General features: G+C 39.8%; 2 protein-coding genes across 5 annotated transcripts in view; both read left to right on the forward strand.

The window, feature by feature from the left end:
- The first annotated feature begins 1,899 nt into the window (after window positions 1-1,899).
- Window positions 1,900-17,863, forward strand: LOC132121528 (autism susceptibility gene 2 protein homolog). Of its 2 annotated transcripts, none has more exons than XM_059531025.1 (19): window positions 1,900-2,352; window positions 3,477-4,078; window positions 4,280-4,471; window positions 5,902-5,934; window positions 6,583-6,612; window positions 6,700-6,745; window positions 6,987-7,335; window positions 8,397-8,599; window positions 8,757-8,956; window positions 9,056-9,100; window positions 9,214-9,297; window positions 12,193-12,261; window positions 12,359-12,397; window positions 12,502-12,573; window positions 12,714-12,873; window positions 13,181-13,255; window positions 13,432-13,512; window positions 14,819-15,026; window positions 15,190-17,863. In XM_059531025.1, exons 2-19 carry the CDS (start codon window positions 3,776-3,778, stop codon window positions 16,652-16,654), a joined length of 3,654 nt encoding a protein of 1,217 aa, XP_059387008.1. In that variant the 5' UTR covers window positions 1,900-2,352; window positions 3,477-3,775; the 3' UTR covers window positions 16,655-17,863. The 2 variants fall into 2 exon arrangements, with proteins under 2 accessions (XP_059387008.1, XP_059387007.1); XM_059531024.1 differs by having other exon boundaries at window positions 1,901-2,352; window positions 13,175-13,255.
- A 529-nt stretch (window positions 17,864-18,392) lies between these two features.
- Window positions 18,393-18,722, forward strand: part of LOC132121527 (helicase SRCAP-like) — a 28,758-nt gene continuing 28,428 nt past the window's right edge. For all 3 annotated transcript variants that reach the window (XM_059531020.1, XM_059531023.1, XM_059531022.1), the window contains exon 1: window positions 18,393-18,628. The gene's annotated coding sequence lies outside the window, so the exon portion shown is untranslated. The remainder of the gene's footprint in view (window positions 18,629-18,722) is intronic.

Here is an 18,722-nt window from a genome sequence, read left to right on the forward strand (position 1 = left end):
CTATTGAATTAAATCAGATCATTCGAAACCAGCCTGAATCCATGAACTCTCTCGGAGCACGCTTCTCATCAGCGCATCTTGTCTGTAGCTAGGCTACTAAAGCGACCTGCTGCACACTGCGATAGACTCACATTTCGATCGGGACAGCTGACAGAACTGTTTTTTTTTAAACATCCAAATACAAACAATATGATGTCTGATGGGTTTTGACAAATAAAACAGTTTCATGAATACGGGGGGGGGGGGGGGGGGGGGAAGAAAAGGCAGAAAAATCAATAATTAAACAACACTGTGTCGTCAGTGTTGGTGTTGTATCAGACACGGGCAATTAAAATCAGGCTATATAAAATACAAGCTCAAATGGAGTTAACAAGATCTTTGGCCGCGAATAAGGAGATCTGTGTTTTGTCCGCATCTGAGGCAAGTGCAGCGCATTAAATGCTATCATCACCTTTTACAGGTTAGGATATAACTTATTGTTGCTATATGGGCGCTTATTATTATTATTTTTATGTTTTTTTTCTGTTTAATACACTTGGCCAAAATCTCATGGTATAAAGAAAAAGCGCTTATGCACTGGATATTTAAAACGTACAAAAGTATAGGCTACTGGCTAGATGGCAAAAAAACCTACTTCTCCAGGTCTTCAAACACACACACGTAGCCTTTACAGACAATGTTTGAGTAAAGAAAATGCTGTACTATTCAAACAGTTATTTGTTTACCCTTGCTTTGCGGATAAGTGGAGATCTGTCTCCTCCAGGCTGTGTGCGGCGCGTCAATCTGAGTGAAGGCGAGGTGAAGTGATGAGGTTTCGCGAGAGCTTGAGGATCCAATAGCATTATAAAGTTTTACTGACAAGCTCTTTTAAATACTTATCATTGGTTAAATATTTGTGAAACCCTCTGATTTAAAATAATAATAACGAATTACAATAGAGATATTCGTTTTGGATAATTTTTCACGGCACACATCTGGCTATTCTCTGTTTGCCATAAGGAAACGGCACCCCTGGAGGAGGGGGATCCGCCAAAATGAGGTACCGCATCGGATTTCGGAGGTGCCGGATCCGACTTGTTCCGGCACAAATTAAGCCCTGGTTAAAACTGATTGTAATGTTCAGTCAATTCTTCTATAAAAAGGGGACATTTATGACACATTTACTTTTTTATTAGAATACTGTATTGTTGTTGTATTTCATCAAAATAGGAATTTAGCACAGTATTGGTTGGTATTGTTCTTCTTACAAAGAAATACATTATTTCATCTTATAAGTAGATGTCTTTAAAATTATTGATAAAATCTTTGTTTTGTTAGCAAAACTTTATAGTTGTAAGCAAAAAACTAAATTGCATACGTAACCTACAAGGTCCAGTTTAAATAATAATAATAATAATAATAATTAAAATTTTAATTAAATAATAATAATAATAATTTATATATTTTTTCAAATCCCCAATAACCTCTATATACAACATATGTCATCTCTATATTTTTGTATGAATGTATAGTACAATGCAGTGTTGATATATTCTGTATACTTATTAAATAAAACTATTAAAAAAAACTATGGATAGCTGGATTTCTTTTTTTTTAATCTCAAATAAAGTTCACCAGTATTTTTTGTTTTTCAGAAACAAATACAATAGGGAGCGAAATTAGTTAATTATGCACAGGCTATATATAAAATACCATTTTAAATCGTATTTATATATAGCTTTTGCATAATTAACTAATGTATTACAAAAAACTAAAAACACTTTCTACAAAAACACTAAAAACACTTTCTGGATGCTGAGATCAAATGTGCATTATGATCCTTTAGGGCAGCTGAACAGAAGTTAGTACGGTACAAGGCACTCGTTCGTGCCAATCAGTGGCAGTAGATGGCAGTACTGTCGTCGCATTCAGTATCGGCTGCCGCTCCGTGAATGGACAGAGGAAGAAACCCCGACAGAAGCACACAATGCAGTTTGACTGCTACGGGTTATCCAACCAGGCTTCATGTATGTCTCAGCTTCCCGGATAAAACTAAGAAATCAATTTATCTCGTTTTGACGATCGTGACGGAAAGAAAGCTTTCATAAGTCCATTTTTACCTTACGCTTGAGAAAAAAAGCAACTTCTATCGCGGACAGCACCGAAATCTCCAGCTTGAGCGCACACAGTGGATCAAACAGCGGGCCGCGGAAGGAGGAGCCCGGCCTGCGCTGACACGGCTGCATTCATCATCCGTGACGGTGCAACTCCAGCCCGAGGCCTAGGGGCCTGTTATATATTATTAGCGTTTTAAATGGAGGCTCGGACGAAAGCAGAAGTCAGAGGAAAATGGCCCTCTGTACACCACGATTGGTGGGTTTGAGTAGAATTATTTTTGTCGTATTGTTCGTGCCCGTGTCTTTGAGGATCGTGAATAAAGCAAATCAGATTGGGTTCGTTTTAAGCAAAACAAATAATGTAATGTGTTTTGTGCTCGAGTTGAGATTTAAACCCATCGCCACTGTGTGCCCTTATCTCCTTCGCTCGTCACAGAGAGCTAATGAGCTAGTATCTTGATTCATCTGACGGGTTTTGTTTTTAAATCCGTATATAGACAAGTGGTTACGGGTCGTGTTACGTTCATCGGTTGTATTCGTGTAACGTTACTGAACTGAGTAATTGGTTTAATTTATTTCCTTCTTAAATGTGAAGTGCTAGAGACGGGGTGTCAACGAACCACAGGCTACATGGTTAGCTTGTTTTATTGGACTCCTGTTAAATAGCTCTGGGCCCATCGACAGATGTTTTAGAAGAGAAATAACGATCTAGACAACTGTAAAACCAATGATTGATCTTTTAAATCGACGTTTGATATGTGGTAAGTGGTTCACGTAACGTTGGTTAATGTTTGCTCGCTTGGTTGTTTAGACCGGATATATAATAGTCGTTGAAAAGTTCGTAATATATAACAATCGAGGAATTGTCATAATGTAATTTATAGTATAATAAACTAAAATGTTACTAATTTGGTCGTTAAAAAGCGAGTGTTTTTTAATCCGCGATCCTAACCAGGTTAGCTAACTAACACTAGCAAAGCTAACATCGTCAGCTGAGCGAGCGATTTAACACGTCGCCTAATTAACCGAATTATCTGCTTCAGATTCAGAAATAAGACTTGAGTAAAATAATTTAGTCTACAAGGATTGCTTTTGTGCCACAATTGGACTTTGTTTGTGCCGATCATCTTCTTTTTAATAAAGTTTACTAAGGAAAACTCAGCCTTAATTTAGGAGGTAGCATATTTTAGACACTTTTCTTCTTTATAGCATTTAATCTTAATAGTTATATTTTCCCACTTTTGTCTTTTATATTCTGTGTGTAGAAAATCAGCTCTTTCAACAAAAAATCAGCATATTTTCTTAGTTAACCAGCCATGTTGAATCTTTAACAACCCGACTGCGCCACAGATCGGTAGTTTTTACTTTTCTCTTCCTCAGATGAAAGTGACAATGTCTTGACAGAAAGACAATAAAGTGGAATATCTAGAAGCTTTCATTATCGGTGCGTTATTGGATGAAACAAGCCCGGAGATGCCCAGACATGACTGTACTCAGACTGCAGCGTACCATACAGCCTCCCCTGGACTCGATTAAATTATAAAACCTTAAACCACACTTTCATCTGAGATCCACAACACTGGTCCTGGAGACGTTGGTTTTTATTCGGTATCAGTTGTAAAGTGTCCCAGGCAGGACCAGGGTGTGTTTTTATTAAGTGCCTTTGTACGGACATTGACATGGACGGTCCCAGTCGAATCGGAGGCTTGAGGCAGAGCCGTCGCTCCCGCTCGCAGCGTGACCGAGAGCGGCGGCGGAGGAGAGCGGATCTCGGGGAGCACTCGTCGCCATCCTCGGCCTCGGACCAGGACCTCTGCAGAGGAGACTCGCTGGTCCGTGCCAGCGGAGGGGAATGCAGAGCCGGCTTCCCCGGGGCCAGACATCGGCCTCCGCGTCGGAGAAAGCGAGAAGCGGTTTCTTGCGAGGAGGACATCATCGATGGATTCGCCATTGCCAGCTTCATAAGCCTGGAGGCCTTGGAGGTTTGTGTGTTCCTCCATCTTTAACTAGTCTGTATTGAGAGTAGCTGTAGGGTATGGAGATGAAGTTGTGCTGTTTCGCATATTAAGACATGCTGAATATCTATAAAACACAGTTAGTGCAAAATGAATTAACAGCAAAGTCTCAGCGTAGAGCTCATATTTTTGCTACTTTAACATGTTTTAACTGTGTTACTTTGATAGATGGACTGTTCCCTAAAGCCTCCACAACGTTCTGGCTTGTTCATGTGTAGAGGAATCAAAAGGAAGAGAGGCCTGGATGAAAATGGAGGGCCTCTGTCAGAGCCGGAGGAAGGACCTCCTGCTACATACACCAACAGTTGGGAGCAGTGCAGGAAAATTAAATCAAAACTGAAGGGAAAGTCAGATGCTAAGGTTAGTGCTGCAGTTTCGTAACCCTTTATGGTCTATAAACAATAACAAAAATCCTGTATGTGCAAATGCCCATGAAAAACTGCAAGTATTTCTTGAATCGTCGTGTGTGGATGAGAGTCTGACATTATTGAGTTGTTTATTTTAAAGTACTTTTTCAATACTACTGAGTCATGATGTGTCAGAAGGTGTATTGTTGAGGAAATTAGATGCAGTGACTAGTCTAAACAAAATTTGCATCACGTGATGATGCTTCTTGCTCTCCTAGCAGTAGTCAAAAGAGTTTGTTTTTTACAGTACAGATGTTTAGAGAGCAGGAGGCTTCTTGGCCAATGTATGAGCATGTTTGTGGTTATACAGTTTAAAGGCAGCAAAAATCAGCAATTAATAAATGTAAGAAATTATGCAAAAAGGAACTGCCCCTTATGTTAATCAAAGTGTGCATGGTTAACTCCTAATGCAGTATCTCAGAATAGCCAAATATCAGTTATTAGTTATCTTTGCCTATACATCTGCCTGTATCTAATTACTTTAATCTGACCTTTATATTCTAAGATGAAAAATAAATATAGATATTTGTATTTTTTTAGGGCTGTGCAAAAAATCAAATGCGATTTTCATGCGCATCTCATCAGTTAAGGCGCTCCTGTGATTAGTAATTTATATCCAGCACTTGCGTTCAGATCAGGGTTGCCAGGTTTTCAAAACAAAACCTGCCCAATTGCTTCTCAAAACTAGCACAATCGTATTTCGTTACGGTGATAAAATACATGTTTTTTGGCGGGGCTCCCTTGGTAAAATTTGCATTTTGGGGGCTACATATCATGTTTTTGGGATTGGGGTCTCTTTGACCTGCGAAACATTAAAAACAGCTGCAGACTTGGCAACACTGGTTGGAATTTACTACACCGAGCCGTAGTTCACAGACAATCTACACAAAATTGATTTCAAAATCGCAGGCGATTCATTGCCGGTTTTGTTTAGCTTGTCAGTGAACTACGGCTCTGTGTAGTAAATGCCGCTCCACCTGAAACAGTGTTGTCAACTCCGCGGTTGTTTTTCATGTCCGTCGGTTGAAGCGACCCCAATATTTAGCCCCTAAAATGCGAATTTTACCAAGGCAACCATACCAAAAAACTTATTTTTTTATTTTATCCCTGGGTTGCAGTTTCTATCGGGGAACACCCTGGAAATGCGATTGGACTAGTTTTGAGAAGCAACTGGGCTTGTGAAAACCTAGCAACCTTTTATCTGAATGCACGTGCTAGAGATATACTACTAATCACAGTAGCGCCTTTACTGACAAGATTCACATGAAAATCGCATAAAATTTTTTGCACAGGCCTAGTATTTTTATTGCTTTATTGTAATTACATGTTTGCTGCTCTGTATTCTTTTCACCATGGTTTGACTTTTCCAAATGTATGTTTCAGGTTTCTGGGAATCACATGGAGACAGGATACATTGTGAGTTTTTTTTTTCATTGTGTTTTGTATTTTACTTGTTCAAAAATGTAACTTTCAAAACACACACATACTGTATATATGATACACATACATTTCTATTTGAGAATTTGTGTTCAATAGGATTGTTTAATGTTCACTGAGGCTGCTTTTATTTGATTATTACTGTAAAATGTAGTCGTTTGACTAGTGCGATCGCTCTGTGCCACGCTCGGGCGCCATTCGTTTAGCCGGCCCTGGCCCGGTTGGGCTCGGGCGTGATATGCAAGTGTGCGCTAAATGGCCAGAGTGCGAAACCGATACTATTTTGTGTGCACTTCTGTCATCATTATGACAACAAACATATTGTATTAAACACTTCACTTTTCAATAAATTTAATTCAATCAAGTATATTAAGCTCTTGTTCTCACCTTATTGGTAAAAATGAAAATGTAGTTTGCAATAAAGCTGCCAATTATTTCATTAACCTCAGTTGTCTCCATAATCAATTTCTGATACATACAAGTGAAAATCAATGCGCAAAAAAAAGATTGATTAATTATTATTAATTATTCGGCAGAATATAAGTGAAAATGGTTTTCTCCGTTATCTCATACATTTTTTTTTCACACAAATGTTGGCTATTAACATTAACTATTTTTAACCCACAGTGTGATACAGAGAGTGAATCAGGGGATAAGGTAAAAATCTTTGTTTACTATTGTTGAGTTTGCTTTATATATTGTGATGTGTTTTATTTAAAAAATGACATTTCTCCCACTATTTAGGCTTCTGATAATATGGAGCCAGCATTCATTGTCTGCACACGAGAAGGTAAATGTCTGCTGCCATTGGCAGATGTATATACTGTGCACTGTAGATGGTGCATTACCTGAGAGTAATAATATTTTAATGTTTTATATATTTGGATTGGATATTGGTGGTGTTTATATGACACACATATTTTTCATGCTTTTGTGTATTCCTACATGGGATTGTTAGATTATTTTTGTTGAAAAAAAGCATGGAAAAGCGTATTACATGCATTACATTGTAGCACACTCTTTTTCCACAGCTGTTAATTCTAACTCTGCAGGTGCTGCGGCAGGCAACGGTTGCCCTCTCTTGCCCTCAAATAGCTCACTACCCCTTCTGTCAGTCACACCTCGGGTCTCTGGCCTGCAGAGGAGTCAGGAGAGGAGTATGGAGCAGCCTTACCCTGAGTCCATCTCTACCTCATCCTCTCTGCCTAGCCTTGCAGCCCATTCTACTGCCTCTGTCTCCAACTCACTTTCTGAGCATCGTAATGGAAATGGCGGTCCCCATCACCGCCATAATGCTAGCCCACCACAGCACAAACACAAGCCTTTCCTCCCTTTCCCTGGAAAGTCACAATCAATCTACTCAATGGGCAGCAACAACAGGTCAGTGTACTGAAACAGCGTTTCTGTATATTTTAACTTCAATAATGCCCTCAGCCTTCTAAAACCAATCATACTGTTGAAGTAGAAGAGAATAATCTCTCTCACCTATAGTCTGTTCATATATTGTCTCAAATGCATGGAGCTGTACCCAAAATGTACCCAAATATGGAGCTGGCTGAAATTGCTCATTTCAGTCTGTTTGGTGGCTTTACTCAGCTTCCACGAGTAACATGGAACAGTTACACATGGAATAGTAAAAATTTTCTTTCAAAAAAAAAAAAAAAATTACTTTTTGGAAACCGGGAGGCTTGTGATTGTCCCATAGAGTGCCAAGTAAGTTACACTGTCAAGGTCCAGAAAAGCATCATCAAATAGTCCATCTGCCATCAGTGGTTCAACTGTAACGTTATGAAGCGACAAGAATACTTTTTGTATGCGAATATAACAAAAATAACTACTTTATTCAACAGTTCCTTTGTCAACAGTCTACTCTGTGTCTCTCCACATCACTCAAACTGTCTATGCTCTTCTGTGTCAGTCGCGCCACAGGGATGCACAAGGAGACACAGAGGAGACTGTTGACAAAGGAATTGTTGAATAAAGTCGTCATTTTTGTTTTCTTTGCTCACAAACCGTATTCTCATTGCTTCAGTAATGTTACGGTTGAACTACTGATGGCAGATGGACTATTCTGACGGCGTCTTTCATACTTTTCTGGACTTTGACAGTGTAACTAACTTGGCAATCTATGGGAGAGTCACATGCCTCCCGGTTTTCATCCTAAATATCTTAAATTGTGTTTTATTAACTATTATAATTGGTGATTTTGAAATCAATCTATCATAGTGGTATAATCTATTTCTGACGAAACTCTCTCACACATAAACACAAGCAGATTTTTTTTCATACAGTCATGTCTCTTCCTATTATAATGTGCAGTTCTTGCTCAGAAGAAGCTGCAATCTGTATCACATTTCATGCCATTATTTGAAAGCGTTTGTCTATTAATATAAAAGTCGCATTGTATTCCCTAAACATGTGATGTGGCATTGGCTTTCCAGCAGGAGCAGTACCTCAGGCAAGCCTCCATCTTCATCAATCAGACCACCTACGCCTGCTACAAGTGTGTCCCTAGGTCGAGGCCCAGTTGGTGTGGGGACAATAATACCCTCCACTCGACCCAGTCCTGGTGCTGTCTTCACATCGTCCTCCAACCTTCCCCCACCACCTCCTCTCCTGCAGGTGTCACCCCACGCTTCAACAGGTAAACCGTACCAACCGTTATGCTGCTAAAAAATATTAGATATTAACAACTGTTATTGCATTAACAACATTCTTTAGTGGCAGTGAAATCATAGAAGTGAAATATGTATGTTCTTGTTCAGAAAGATGAAGTTCTTTCCTTTCTCTTTGATTAATAGACCAGGATCTGACCATCTCAAATGCTGGCTCTGCACCTGGAGGACCATCCGCGTCAAGCTCAAGCTCTGGAACGTCTGGCAGATCCTCGCAGGCCCAAACGTCCATCCCTGCCTATCAGTTCCATCAGCACAATCACCAGCACCAGCACACTCATACTCACCAACACTTCTTACATCCTACAGCTGCACCACCACCACTGGTGAGGAGTCTACTATAGCCCATGGATGGCTAGTTTCAGAAAGTAGCTGATTATGTAATTTCACGCTTTGACATTTCTCTTGTGCTCGTTGTATTTCAGTTTGAGAAGTATCCAGGCAAAATAGACGGACTCTTTCGACACCCAGTAAGTCTTGTATCGAATTTATTCATTTAAATCTGCTGGGCAGTTTTCAAACTTGCTGTCAATATAGCAAATTCTAGTTTGTGATTTATTCATTTTTGTTCTCTCCTGCAAAGTTTTTTCCTCAGTACCCACCCTCAGTGCCCGTTCTTCCGCCCACAGCACCTTTCAGTTCATTGCATGGAGCTTTTCAGCCTAGGGTAAGAGTTGCCATTTAAGAGTTGTCATTTGGTCTATGTTTTGAATATTAAAATCAGGTGAAGAATGCTTGCATATTACCACAATATCTAGTGATCATGGGGAGCTAATAATGTGCTGTCTGTTAACCACATAAGAGCAACCACTTCATCAAACATTTAACAGTAGTCAGCATATTTACCTAATAATGTATGCAACTTTTCAAAAGAAAAAGACTAACATTTTTCTTCAGCAAGAATGGATTAAATTGATTTAAGGGGAAATTAAAAACATTTATTATTTTACAAAATAAATGAACTGCTTTTTTATTCATGAAAGAATCCTGAAAAAATCTATCACTGTTTCCACAATTATATTAAGTCGCACAATTGTTTTCAACATGAGCAACAAATCAGCATAATATAGTTATTTCCGAAGGATCATGTGACATTGAAGATTAATGTGTCTGAAGATATTTTAAATATTTTAAAATCTAGTTTAAATCTAGTTTAAAATCTTGTTTGTTTTAAATTGAAATACTGTTTCACAAGATTATTATTTTTTACTGTACTTTTGATCAAATAAATGCAGCCTTGCCTTGGTGAGCATAAGACATTTAAACATTTAAAGGTGTCATAGAATGCATTGATAAAATATTTTAAATTGTTCTCTGATGTCCCCAGTGTGTGTATGTGAAGTTTTATCACAAAACACCCAACAGATAATTTTGTATAGTTTGTTGAAATTGCCACTCTTAGGTTATGAGCCAAAACGCACTGTTTGTGTGTGTCCCCTTTAAATGAAAATGAGCTGGTACTCCCGCCTCCCTTTTCAGAAGAGTGCAGAGCTTCAAGAGCTCCTGCTCACAGGCTTTACCACTGGTGTTACAGTTTAACTTGTGGTGACCGTGTTACTGACCTCACATTGCTTCCAAATGCAATTTTTAACTATCACATTCCTATTCATGATCATTTCTGGTAGCATGTGAAGGCAGCATTAGTGGAACAGGCAGAGACAATGTATGATGTGTGATGTTTCTCTGGAGTCTGGACATTTGCGCATGAAGCTTTGGTATCGATCCCTCTTTCAGAAGCACTTCAGCTCCAGCACTGAACGGACCCTCGTTTGTGAGGCAGTCCGGCGTAAAATGATTAGCACAAAGTATAGGCCTTCTCCATTTTTTCCCCCCAGGACATTTCCTTTGAAAATGTAACCACTGTGTCCTCAGCAGTATATGGAGACTCCTATGTTCATTGGTGCATCCCAACACACAACACTTTTAATTACTCTTTGGCACTGACATTGTAACTCCTGCAGCTACAGCTAGAAACGTTATGGTGGACAGCAGCTTCTCACTCAGGGTTGTGTATATGCTAATAGGGCAGAGAGCATCACAAATAGGGTAGGGTACCGTTCACTTTTTTACCAGTACCTGAAATTCGGTACCACTACCTTTTTTCGGTACTCAGTTTCAACATTTTGAACAAGGGCCCTTAAAACGTTTTCTTTTGTAAACAATTACAAAGAATTGTAAAGAATTTCTTGTCTTAATTTTTCAGAAAATCAAATGAAGGCATTAAACATTTATTTTAAATAAAATTCTAATTAAACCCTTAAATTTTGTGGCAAACAATCATGTTTACTTTTGAAATCAATACATGAAAGAAAAATTGTGTGAAAATTCCTGTAAAAAAATTTTTAGTAGGCTAATAATTAGCATTTTCCCCTTCGTGTAGTAAACAAACCCGTGTTTCCGCCATTCATACATAGAGGCATGCGGCACATGCAGGATTCATATTTAAACCATCTTTTTGCATTTTAATATTCACAGACACACGTTCATATCACAAATTAAGTTAGCATATGCGTTCTCAGGTACTGAAATATGGCACTGAATCATTTAATGTGAATTGGTACTGGGTAGTACCGACACAATTTGGTCAGTACCCAGTCCGGTACCCAACACTGGTCACAAATGGGCTCGACTTTTCCCGACTCTGATATCATAGTCTGGAACTATCATGTGGAGAAGACCATTTATGATTTTTTGGGATTATAAAACAATGAGTGAGTGGATTTTTACCATTATGTATACGCTGGTTGATTTCACACGCTGCAGCCACACAACTGTGTTCAAACACCTTATAGAAGTAATTTTTGCATTCTATAAAACAGTACCTTTTAACAGTAGTGTGCATGCCTGGTTCTTTCAGTGTCAATTTGAGTGTGTCATTGCTACATATATGTTTAGCATGCATATTCTTACTCCGATGAACACTGATTATAAATATAAATATTGTAAGTTCCATTATTAATGATTTTATACTTATAGAATTTCTATCACACAAAAAAATTGGTTGGAACGTAAAACAAAATCTTAATCTTTGATTTCAGGTACATCAGGATTTAAATAATGTGGTTGTGGTTCATAAACACATGCCGTTTTTAATGACCATTTCCCAGTCTCTCTTCAATTAGACATTTTTCAGCTGTATCTTTAAAAGGATTATGAATGAATCCTCTGTTATAAATGACCAATCTGTGAAGTTAGTAAAGCTTACTTGTAGGTTTGTTGTATTTGCCTTAAAGTTAATCCATGTTAGTAATAAGAGAGAATAGTGTTTTTTATTGGGTTTTAGCTGTAATGTGTATCCTGCAGGCTAAAGGTGCAAATATTCAGTGTGTTTTGATAGCACAAACATGAAGAAATTATAGCTCATATTTTGGGCAAGGTATTCTAAGGTTGATAATTAGAGTATAGAGTAATTCTATAACAATCTGATTTGTCAGGATTACCATTTTAATGCGGTTAAAGCCAATGTTTGGCTCCAATCCTGTCACATTGTTTCCTGTTTTTTTTTGAGCCCATGAAATGGGTTTGAATATAATGATGTTATTGACTGCTTGTTGCCCTTCAGGGACCTGCTCCAGAGATGGCTGCTGGTTTAGGAGTTGTACCGTCCCACCTTCCACCTAAAGCTCCAAGGGTAAAGATGCCCTTTCATGTGCATTTACATCATACATCGTAATTGTAACTTATGATGAGGCTTAAGTATGAATAATGTATTGTGTTTGTGTCCACAGCTAACAGACCCATTTGGACCACCACCAAAAGTCAGTAATGTAAGTTTAATCTTTTGTTTTGTACTCGTACTATGTTTGTTGTTGACCTCTAAATGGCTAGTGGACAATTATCTTCTAACTTTACTTGGATTGTCTATTTACAGAAGCCTGGAAAATGGTGTGCTATGCATGTCCGTGTTGCTTGGATGATTCTAAGGCATCAAGAGAAAGTCAAGGTTTTTGCCTTCATCTGTGTTTATTTTTAGTTCTAATGGAAAAAAGCCAAAAATTACAAAATTGTTCAAATGTTTCCTGGTATTTAAATAAAAAGTAGTGTCAGTTCTGTTGACCACCTTTCTGTTGCTGTCTTCCTCAGCTTATGCATGCTGATCCACAAAAGCTGGACTTCCGTAACGACCTGTTGCCTCGACTCCCTGGTCCTGGTATTGGTGGACTAGGAGGTCTAGGACCACTTGGTGGTCCACTTGCCCCAAATCCTGATCTTACAAGACCAGGAAGCCTCTTTGGAGCCGCTGGTGGGTTATACTTTTTACACTTATTTCTGCAACCAATTTAGGGAATTCCCCAGGTGACATAAGCCTGTGATTTATTCTTAAGATACAATTGTTTGTAAGATATTGAAGTGGGTTATTTATACCTAAATAAGTTTCCAGGTTCAAAACACTTTGACAGCACTACTGTGCTGCCATACAAGGTCTTTAAATTAGAAAGGCTTAAGGAGGATATAAAGCACAAACTTGGCTAAATGTCAGCACTCAATGGTAGTCCATTTATGGGTGTTTAAGTTTTTGTCTGAGTTGACCCATGTCTTCTCAGGTGGAGTCAATCCGTCCTCCACACCATTCTTGCCTCCATCAACGACCCATCCCTCTTTCCTCACCTCAGCAGCACATTTGGGTAAGAGTCTGTCTCTGAGAAAGTAGGGGCATCAAAAACCAATGTGACCCATGGCTGCTCTTGTTCCTCTGTGCAGTTCTGTTCTTCAGGCTTGCTTCGTTTGCTAGCATTATAGACCATAATTCCTAAGCGTTTAGTAAGACAATAACATCTAATGACCGGATTTCATGTTACAGACCCATATGTTCGTCCATCCACCTTCTCTTTGGGACCCCTGAGTTCTGGTGCCTTTGGAGGCCTAGGCAGCACCACATTAGGTTTGTCATGCTATTTTGTTCCTTCAAAATATGAATTAATCAGTTGGATGACTAACACAGTGGTTCTCGGCCTTTTTGACAGGTTTGTGGTTTTCTTGATAATGATTTTTATTTTATTTTTAGTTTATTTACAAGTTGGCATAACGTGGGGGAAAAAAAGTACATTCATTATAAAAGTGCCCATGGACTTATAAGATTCCATCAGTTTACATTGCTTTTCCAGTGGGATTCCTGGTTCTCAAAGAAAAAAAACTTTGTTTTTCAAAACCTTTATGTAGATTTTTTTGTTTTGCTTTGTATTAAAGGGGTCATATGATTCATTATTTTGTGCATTTGGTGTAACAGAATATGTTGACATGCTTTAATGTTCAAAAAACACATTATTTTTCAAATACTGTACATTATTGTTGGTCCTCTATGCCCTGCCTCTCTCAAACGTGTCGTTTTCTACAAAGTCCCTCCTTCCTACAAGCGCAGTCTACTCTGATTGGTCAGCTGACCCAACGCATAGTGATTGGCCGAACATCTTTCAAAATAAATGTAAAGACCGTTAGTAATGTTCTTAGTTTTACCATCAGTTCAAGCCGCACACACCATGTGCAAAACGCCGCATTTGAACAGTCAGTAGCAAATACTTAAACTACTAACAAAACGTACTTAAAGTAACTGATTCAGAAGCGCCAGATTGTCATAGCAAAGTCATTATTACCTCCTCTCCTAGGTTCACCAAACGGTCATCCATAAAATGCGTTGCTGTTCTGTTGTAAGTAATCTTAAAGATTCCTTAATGCATCTACTTTCGGAAGGCCAAATAAAGTGCTTTTGCTTTAGCCTAGATACACACAGCATCTCCCTGACACAACTGCTTCAACACTTAACTGCGGTTGCTGAAACCACGCTGCCTGTCTTTGTGTGAACATCTGGGCGGCATTACACAAATATTTCCACATTGTGACGTAGACATATGGGGTGGCGTGTCTTAATTTTGATAAAGAATATCTCTTTGGTTTTGAGACTTTAGTCTTTGCAACTTCAGGGATCTTATCAATGCACAATCAGCTTGTAACACTCCAAAGAGAAAGGAAAACTGGAAATCGCATTATATGACCCCTTTAAATCATTTAAGTCATCTTCAGGCCCCAAGTTAGCCGAGACCTCTGGTTGAGAATCACTGCTCTATTGTGAAAGTGTTGGTTTTCTAACATTTCCTAAACATTTTAATTAAAATGGTTAATTAAAGTGGTGTTTTATCAGACACATTCTACTCTCAGCCAAAGACTAAGCAAATGTTAAACATTTTATTTAGTTGCCAATGTTTTTGGACATAAGACCGAGCCCTCTGCAAGTGCAGTTGGAGGATTGGGTAACCACCATGATCCATGGAATCGTCTGCATGTTACACCTGCCTCTTTCCCCTCTGGATCATCCTGGGCAAAAGGACCAGAGAAAAGAGATGATAGAGGAAAGGAGGTGGAAAGAAGAGAACCAACTCATATAAAAGATGAAAAGGACAGGTATGACAACTATAACAAATTTATTTTTTTCCCCCCGCTTTGTTGAATGCTGGTTTGTTGTCATTAGGTAGATTTCAAGGGGCTTTTAAGATCAAAAGGGATTAACGTATTGCATCTTACAACTTCGACACATACTTAATTGGTTTAATACTGTTTCACACAGAGACAGTCTATTGTATGGACGCCTGTCAGTGCGAATGTCACCTGGTGTCCCATCTCACAAGCACCGAAGCAGCCCCTCCAGTTCACACATGAATGGCTTGGGCCCACTGAGTGGAGGTGGAGTTCAATCAGATGGCCAAAGCAGAGAGCGTGAAAGAGAAAGGGAGTCAGACAAGAGACATCATTCTGCATCCAGGGCACCAGTGTCAACTTCCTCCGCAGCACCAGACAGACCTCGATCTTCAACATCATCTATTCTCACAACCTCTCCTTCTAATGTCCCCTTAGCCCCCTCTCCTCGGGATCTGTTTCATCGACAGCCACCACACAACCTCAGCACAGAATCCAGCCATTCTTCACAAAGAGAGAGTAGTGGTCCAGCCTCTTCTAGTTCACTTCCAGTCAAGAAATCTGATCGTACCACAACTCCGGTATCGAGGCCTACACATGGTCTAACCTCTGGGCTGCTCCTCCCTCAAGTCAAGGTTAAGGAAGAGCGTAAAGAGGAGCCTGAGCCAGTGCCAATCTCACATAACTTTGAAAGGCCTAATAGTCGGCACCCACCCCATCCATCAACCCCCTCCTCAACCCACTCACTGACACCTACACCTGGCATGCCTCTTCCTCCACCAACTCCGCACCCTTCCCACCATCATCTGTCCCTCTTAGATCGTACACGGGCTATTGATTCCTATCTTGGTGGTGCTGGAGGCTCAGCAGGACTGGTATTAGGTACTGATCGTTTCCCACCACATCCACATGGTCCTCCACAAGGTCATTCCCAAGCCAATCACAGCTTTCCCTGGGACCATTGGAGGGATTTGGCCGCTCAACATCAGCAGTGCAGAGAAGTTTTGACTCTGAGGTCAGATCCCCACCTTGCACTTCGCTCAGATCCACACTTGTCTAGACTCTTCCAGCATCAGCAGGTACAGCGTTATTTGGAGGCAGCTGTGGCAACTGGCCAGCACCATCCACCGGTACCTACCTCAACATCCTCAGCTTCATCCTCAGCAGGCAGGCCAGAGTTTGGTTTGATGTCCCACCCATTTGACGAGGAACAACGTGCTCAGATAATGCGGGAAGATTATGAAAGAGCGCGTTATTTTGGAATGCATCCACATCCGCACCTGTCTGCACCTCACCTTCCTAGCCCATCTCATGCTGCCCACCTAGAACAGCTACACGCAGGGCTTCTATCCCACTCTCACCTCCAAGCAGCTGGAGCATCTGCACAAGCAACACATCACCCTGGCCTTTACTCTAGACTGGGACCTCTGCATCACTCTCATGTACCTAATGGAATTCTAACAAAGACACCAGGTCTAGTTGGAGCATTGTCTGTTGGGGCTCCACCACCTCTCATTTCATCTGTGAACAGATCTTCTACTCCACCCCGTGGCCCCAGACTTGGGGCAGGAGACTTGGCCCTTTTTACCACACATAAAGACGGCGAGTCCAGATAGTACTAAGTAAAGCTCAAGGAGCTTTCGGAACTGCTGTGCTGAAGAAACTGCTCCTTAAACAGCAAGAATTTGCAGGACACTCCAAAAGAGCTAAGCTTCAGTGACAATACAGAAGTGTTGAAACAACCTGGGGAGAGAACAGAGATACTTCCCAGGGCTGTTTGATATTTATCCACTGTGGTTAAGTTGGTACAATTAAGGTACTCTTTTTGCTGTGCCCTGGTTTTTATGTAGGGTTTTCTTTACAGAGGCCTGTGGATGTTAAAAGACTGTTCATTACTACCATTGTGAAGACAGGTTGTGTTGAAGAGTGATGGGTCAAAAATTATTAACTTTGTCTTGGTGAACTTAAGGAAAACCTACAGTAGAGCCTTCAGCTTTGCATTTGAAGGAGGAGAAATCGGACGTCTACTTGAGTAGTCAAGTACTTTTCGTTGTCTTAATCCGCACTGTTGGTTGAACACATGGTCCACATTCTGCTTTAAATATTCAAGTCATCCATCAGAAAACTTCCATGAACATCAGAATGATCTTAAGATTTATTTTATTCTTTAAAAAAAAGTTATGAACTGTACATCTTGTTGGATAATATTTTAAAATTCAAAGGGAAAGAACTGTCTCCCATTCATTAGTCTGACTCATTACAAGAGCTGGGCCAGAATATAGTAGAATAGTGATATTGCTTTTGTAATAATTATTGTTAACATTACCTTCCATAATAAATATATTCACTGTTTATGTTATAATGTCATGTTTCAGGTCTTACCAAATGCACTCACTTGTTGAAAGGAATCAGTGATGAGTATTGTCCAGCAAAGCACTACAGTTATATTGCTCCAATATACTGATTGTTAAAGCCTGTGTACTGAGGATGTATCAAAGCCAGCCTCTACGGTTCAGAGAACCGTAAACCTTCATACGTGGGAGACTTGTGTGCGTGTTATTTCTATGTTTTCCACAGTTTAAGCCATTGAAAGTCTCCAACAACCATCATCCAAACAGACTGAAATGAGGCATTTGTGGACGGAACAAAAGAAGTGCACATCATGTACTTGCATATAAACTGCAAGATTAGAAAGACTCTGGCGATATAGGACATTCTGGATTAAATATTTGAGCAAAACAATTTTATACATTTTAAATATGTTCCTCTCCCCTTGAAAAGAGAACCACAAAGATGAATTAATTATTAAAATGGTTGGTTATTTACATGTGTGGTAGTGTATTGATTCATTGTGTAGATTTAAATGGTGTGTTACTTTCATGTCTCAATTTCAGAGCCAAATTGTGAACTAACTAGACTTTGCATGTTATTTGACTTAATATATGTGCTCAAAACATTTTATACTTAATTGCTACTATAAGCCATGAGATCTAAAATCGTATATCAGGTCATAAACATCTATCGAGATATTATTTTTTTTTTTTACAAAACTTTAATCTAAAATTGTTTAACAATATGCTATCGCTATGTCATATCAGTAAGTTGTAGCTTGTCGAACCGCTGAAAGCTACACAGTGAGATACTCTTAAAAACTAGTTAGAAAATGCATATATTTCTAAAGTTACATTCAAACACGTCATGGTTTTGTTTGAAATTAACACTTAAAATCTAAATACAAAGCGAATTTTTTCCTGCGACGGATGAGACTAGTGCTGCAGAAACTCTCTCCGAAGCCTGCGCGCGCTGAAGCACGTCTCGCGAGATGTCTGTTGGCTCCGCAACTTGGTCAGCAGTCGTTCGTTCCTCCATTTCGCTGCGTCGAAAGTCTCCTCCCCGCAACCGCTAGATTCAGCGATCCCGGACCGTCTCTCTCGGATCGTTCTTTAACTTGAGCCTGCGAACCTGCCAGTACCTCACTGGGTACCGAGAGACAGTTTGGAACGGTCTCAACACGGATTGAGTACGATTTGAAGCGGATGGCGACTCCTTCAGCGAGAATTTAGTAAAAGAAAAGTGCCCGGAAATATCAGGTAGGTGGGAACTTAAGATGGCGGTGGTAAGAGGAGGTGGGGGGTGTGCTGGGGAGGAAGTGATGGGAGGGGGAGGAGGTCATGGGAGTCATGG

This window comes from Carassius carassius, chromosome 39 (genome assembly GCF_963082965.1).
Source record: "Carassius carassius chromosome 39, fCarCar2.1, whole genome shotgun sequence".
In the NCBI taxonomy this organism is placed as follows: domain Eukaryota; kingdom Metazoa; phylum Chordata; class Actinopteri; order Cypriniformes; family Cyprinidae; genus Carassius; species Carassius carassius.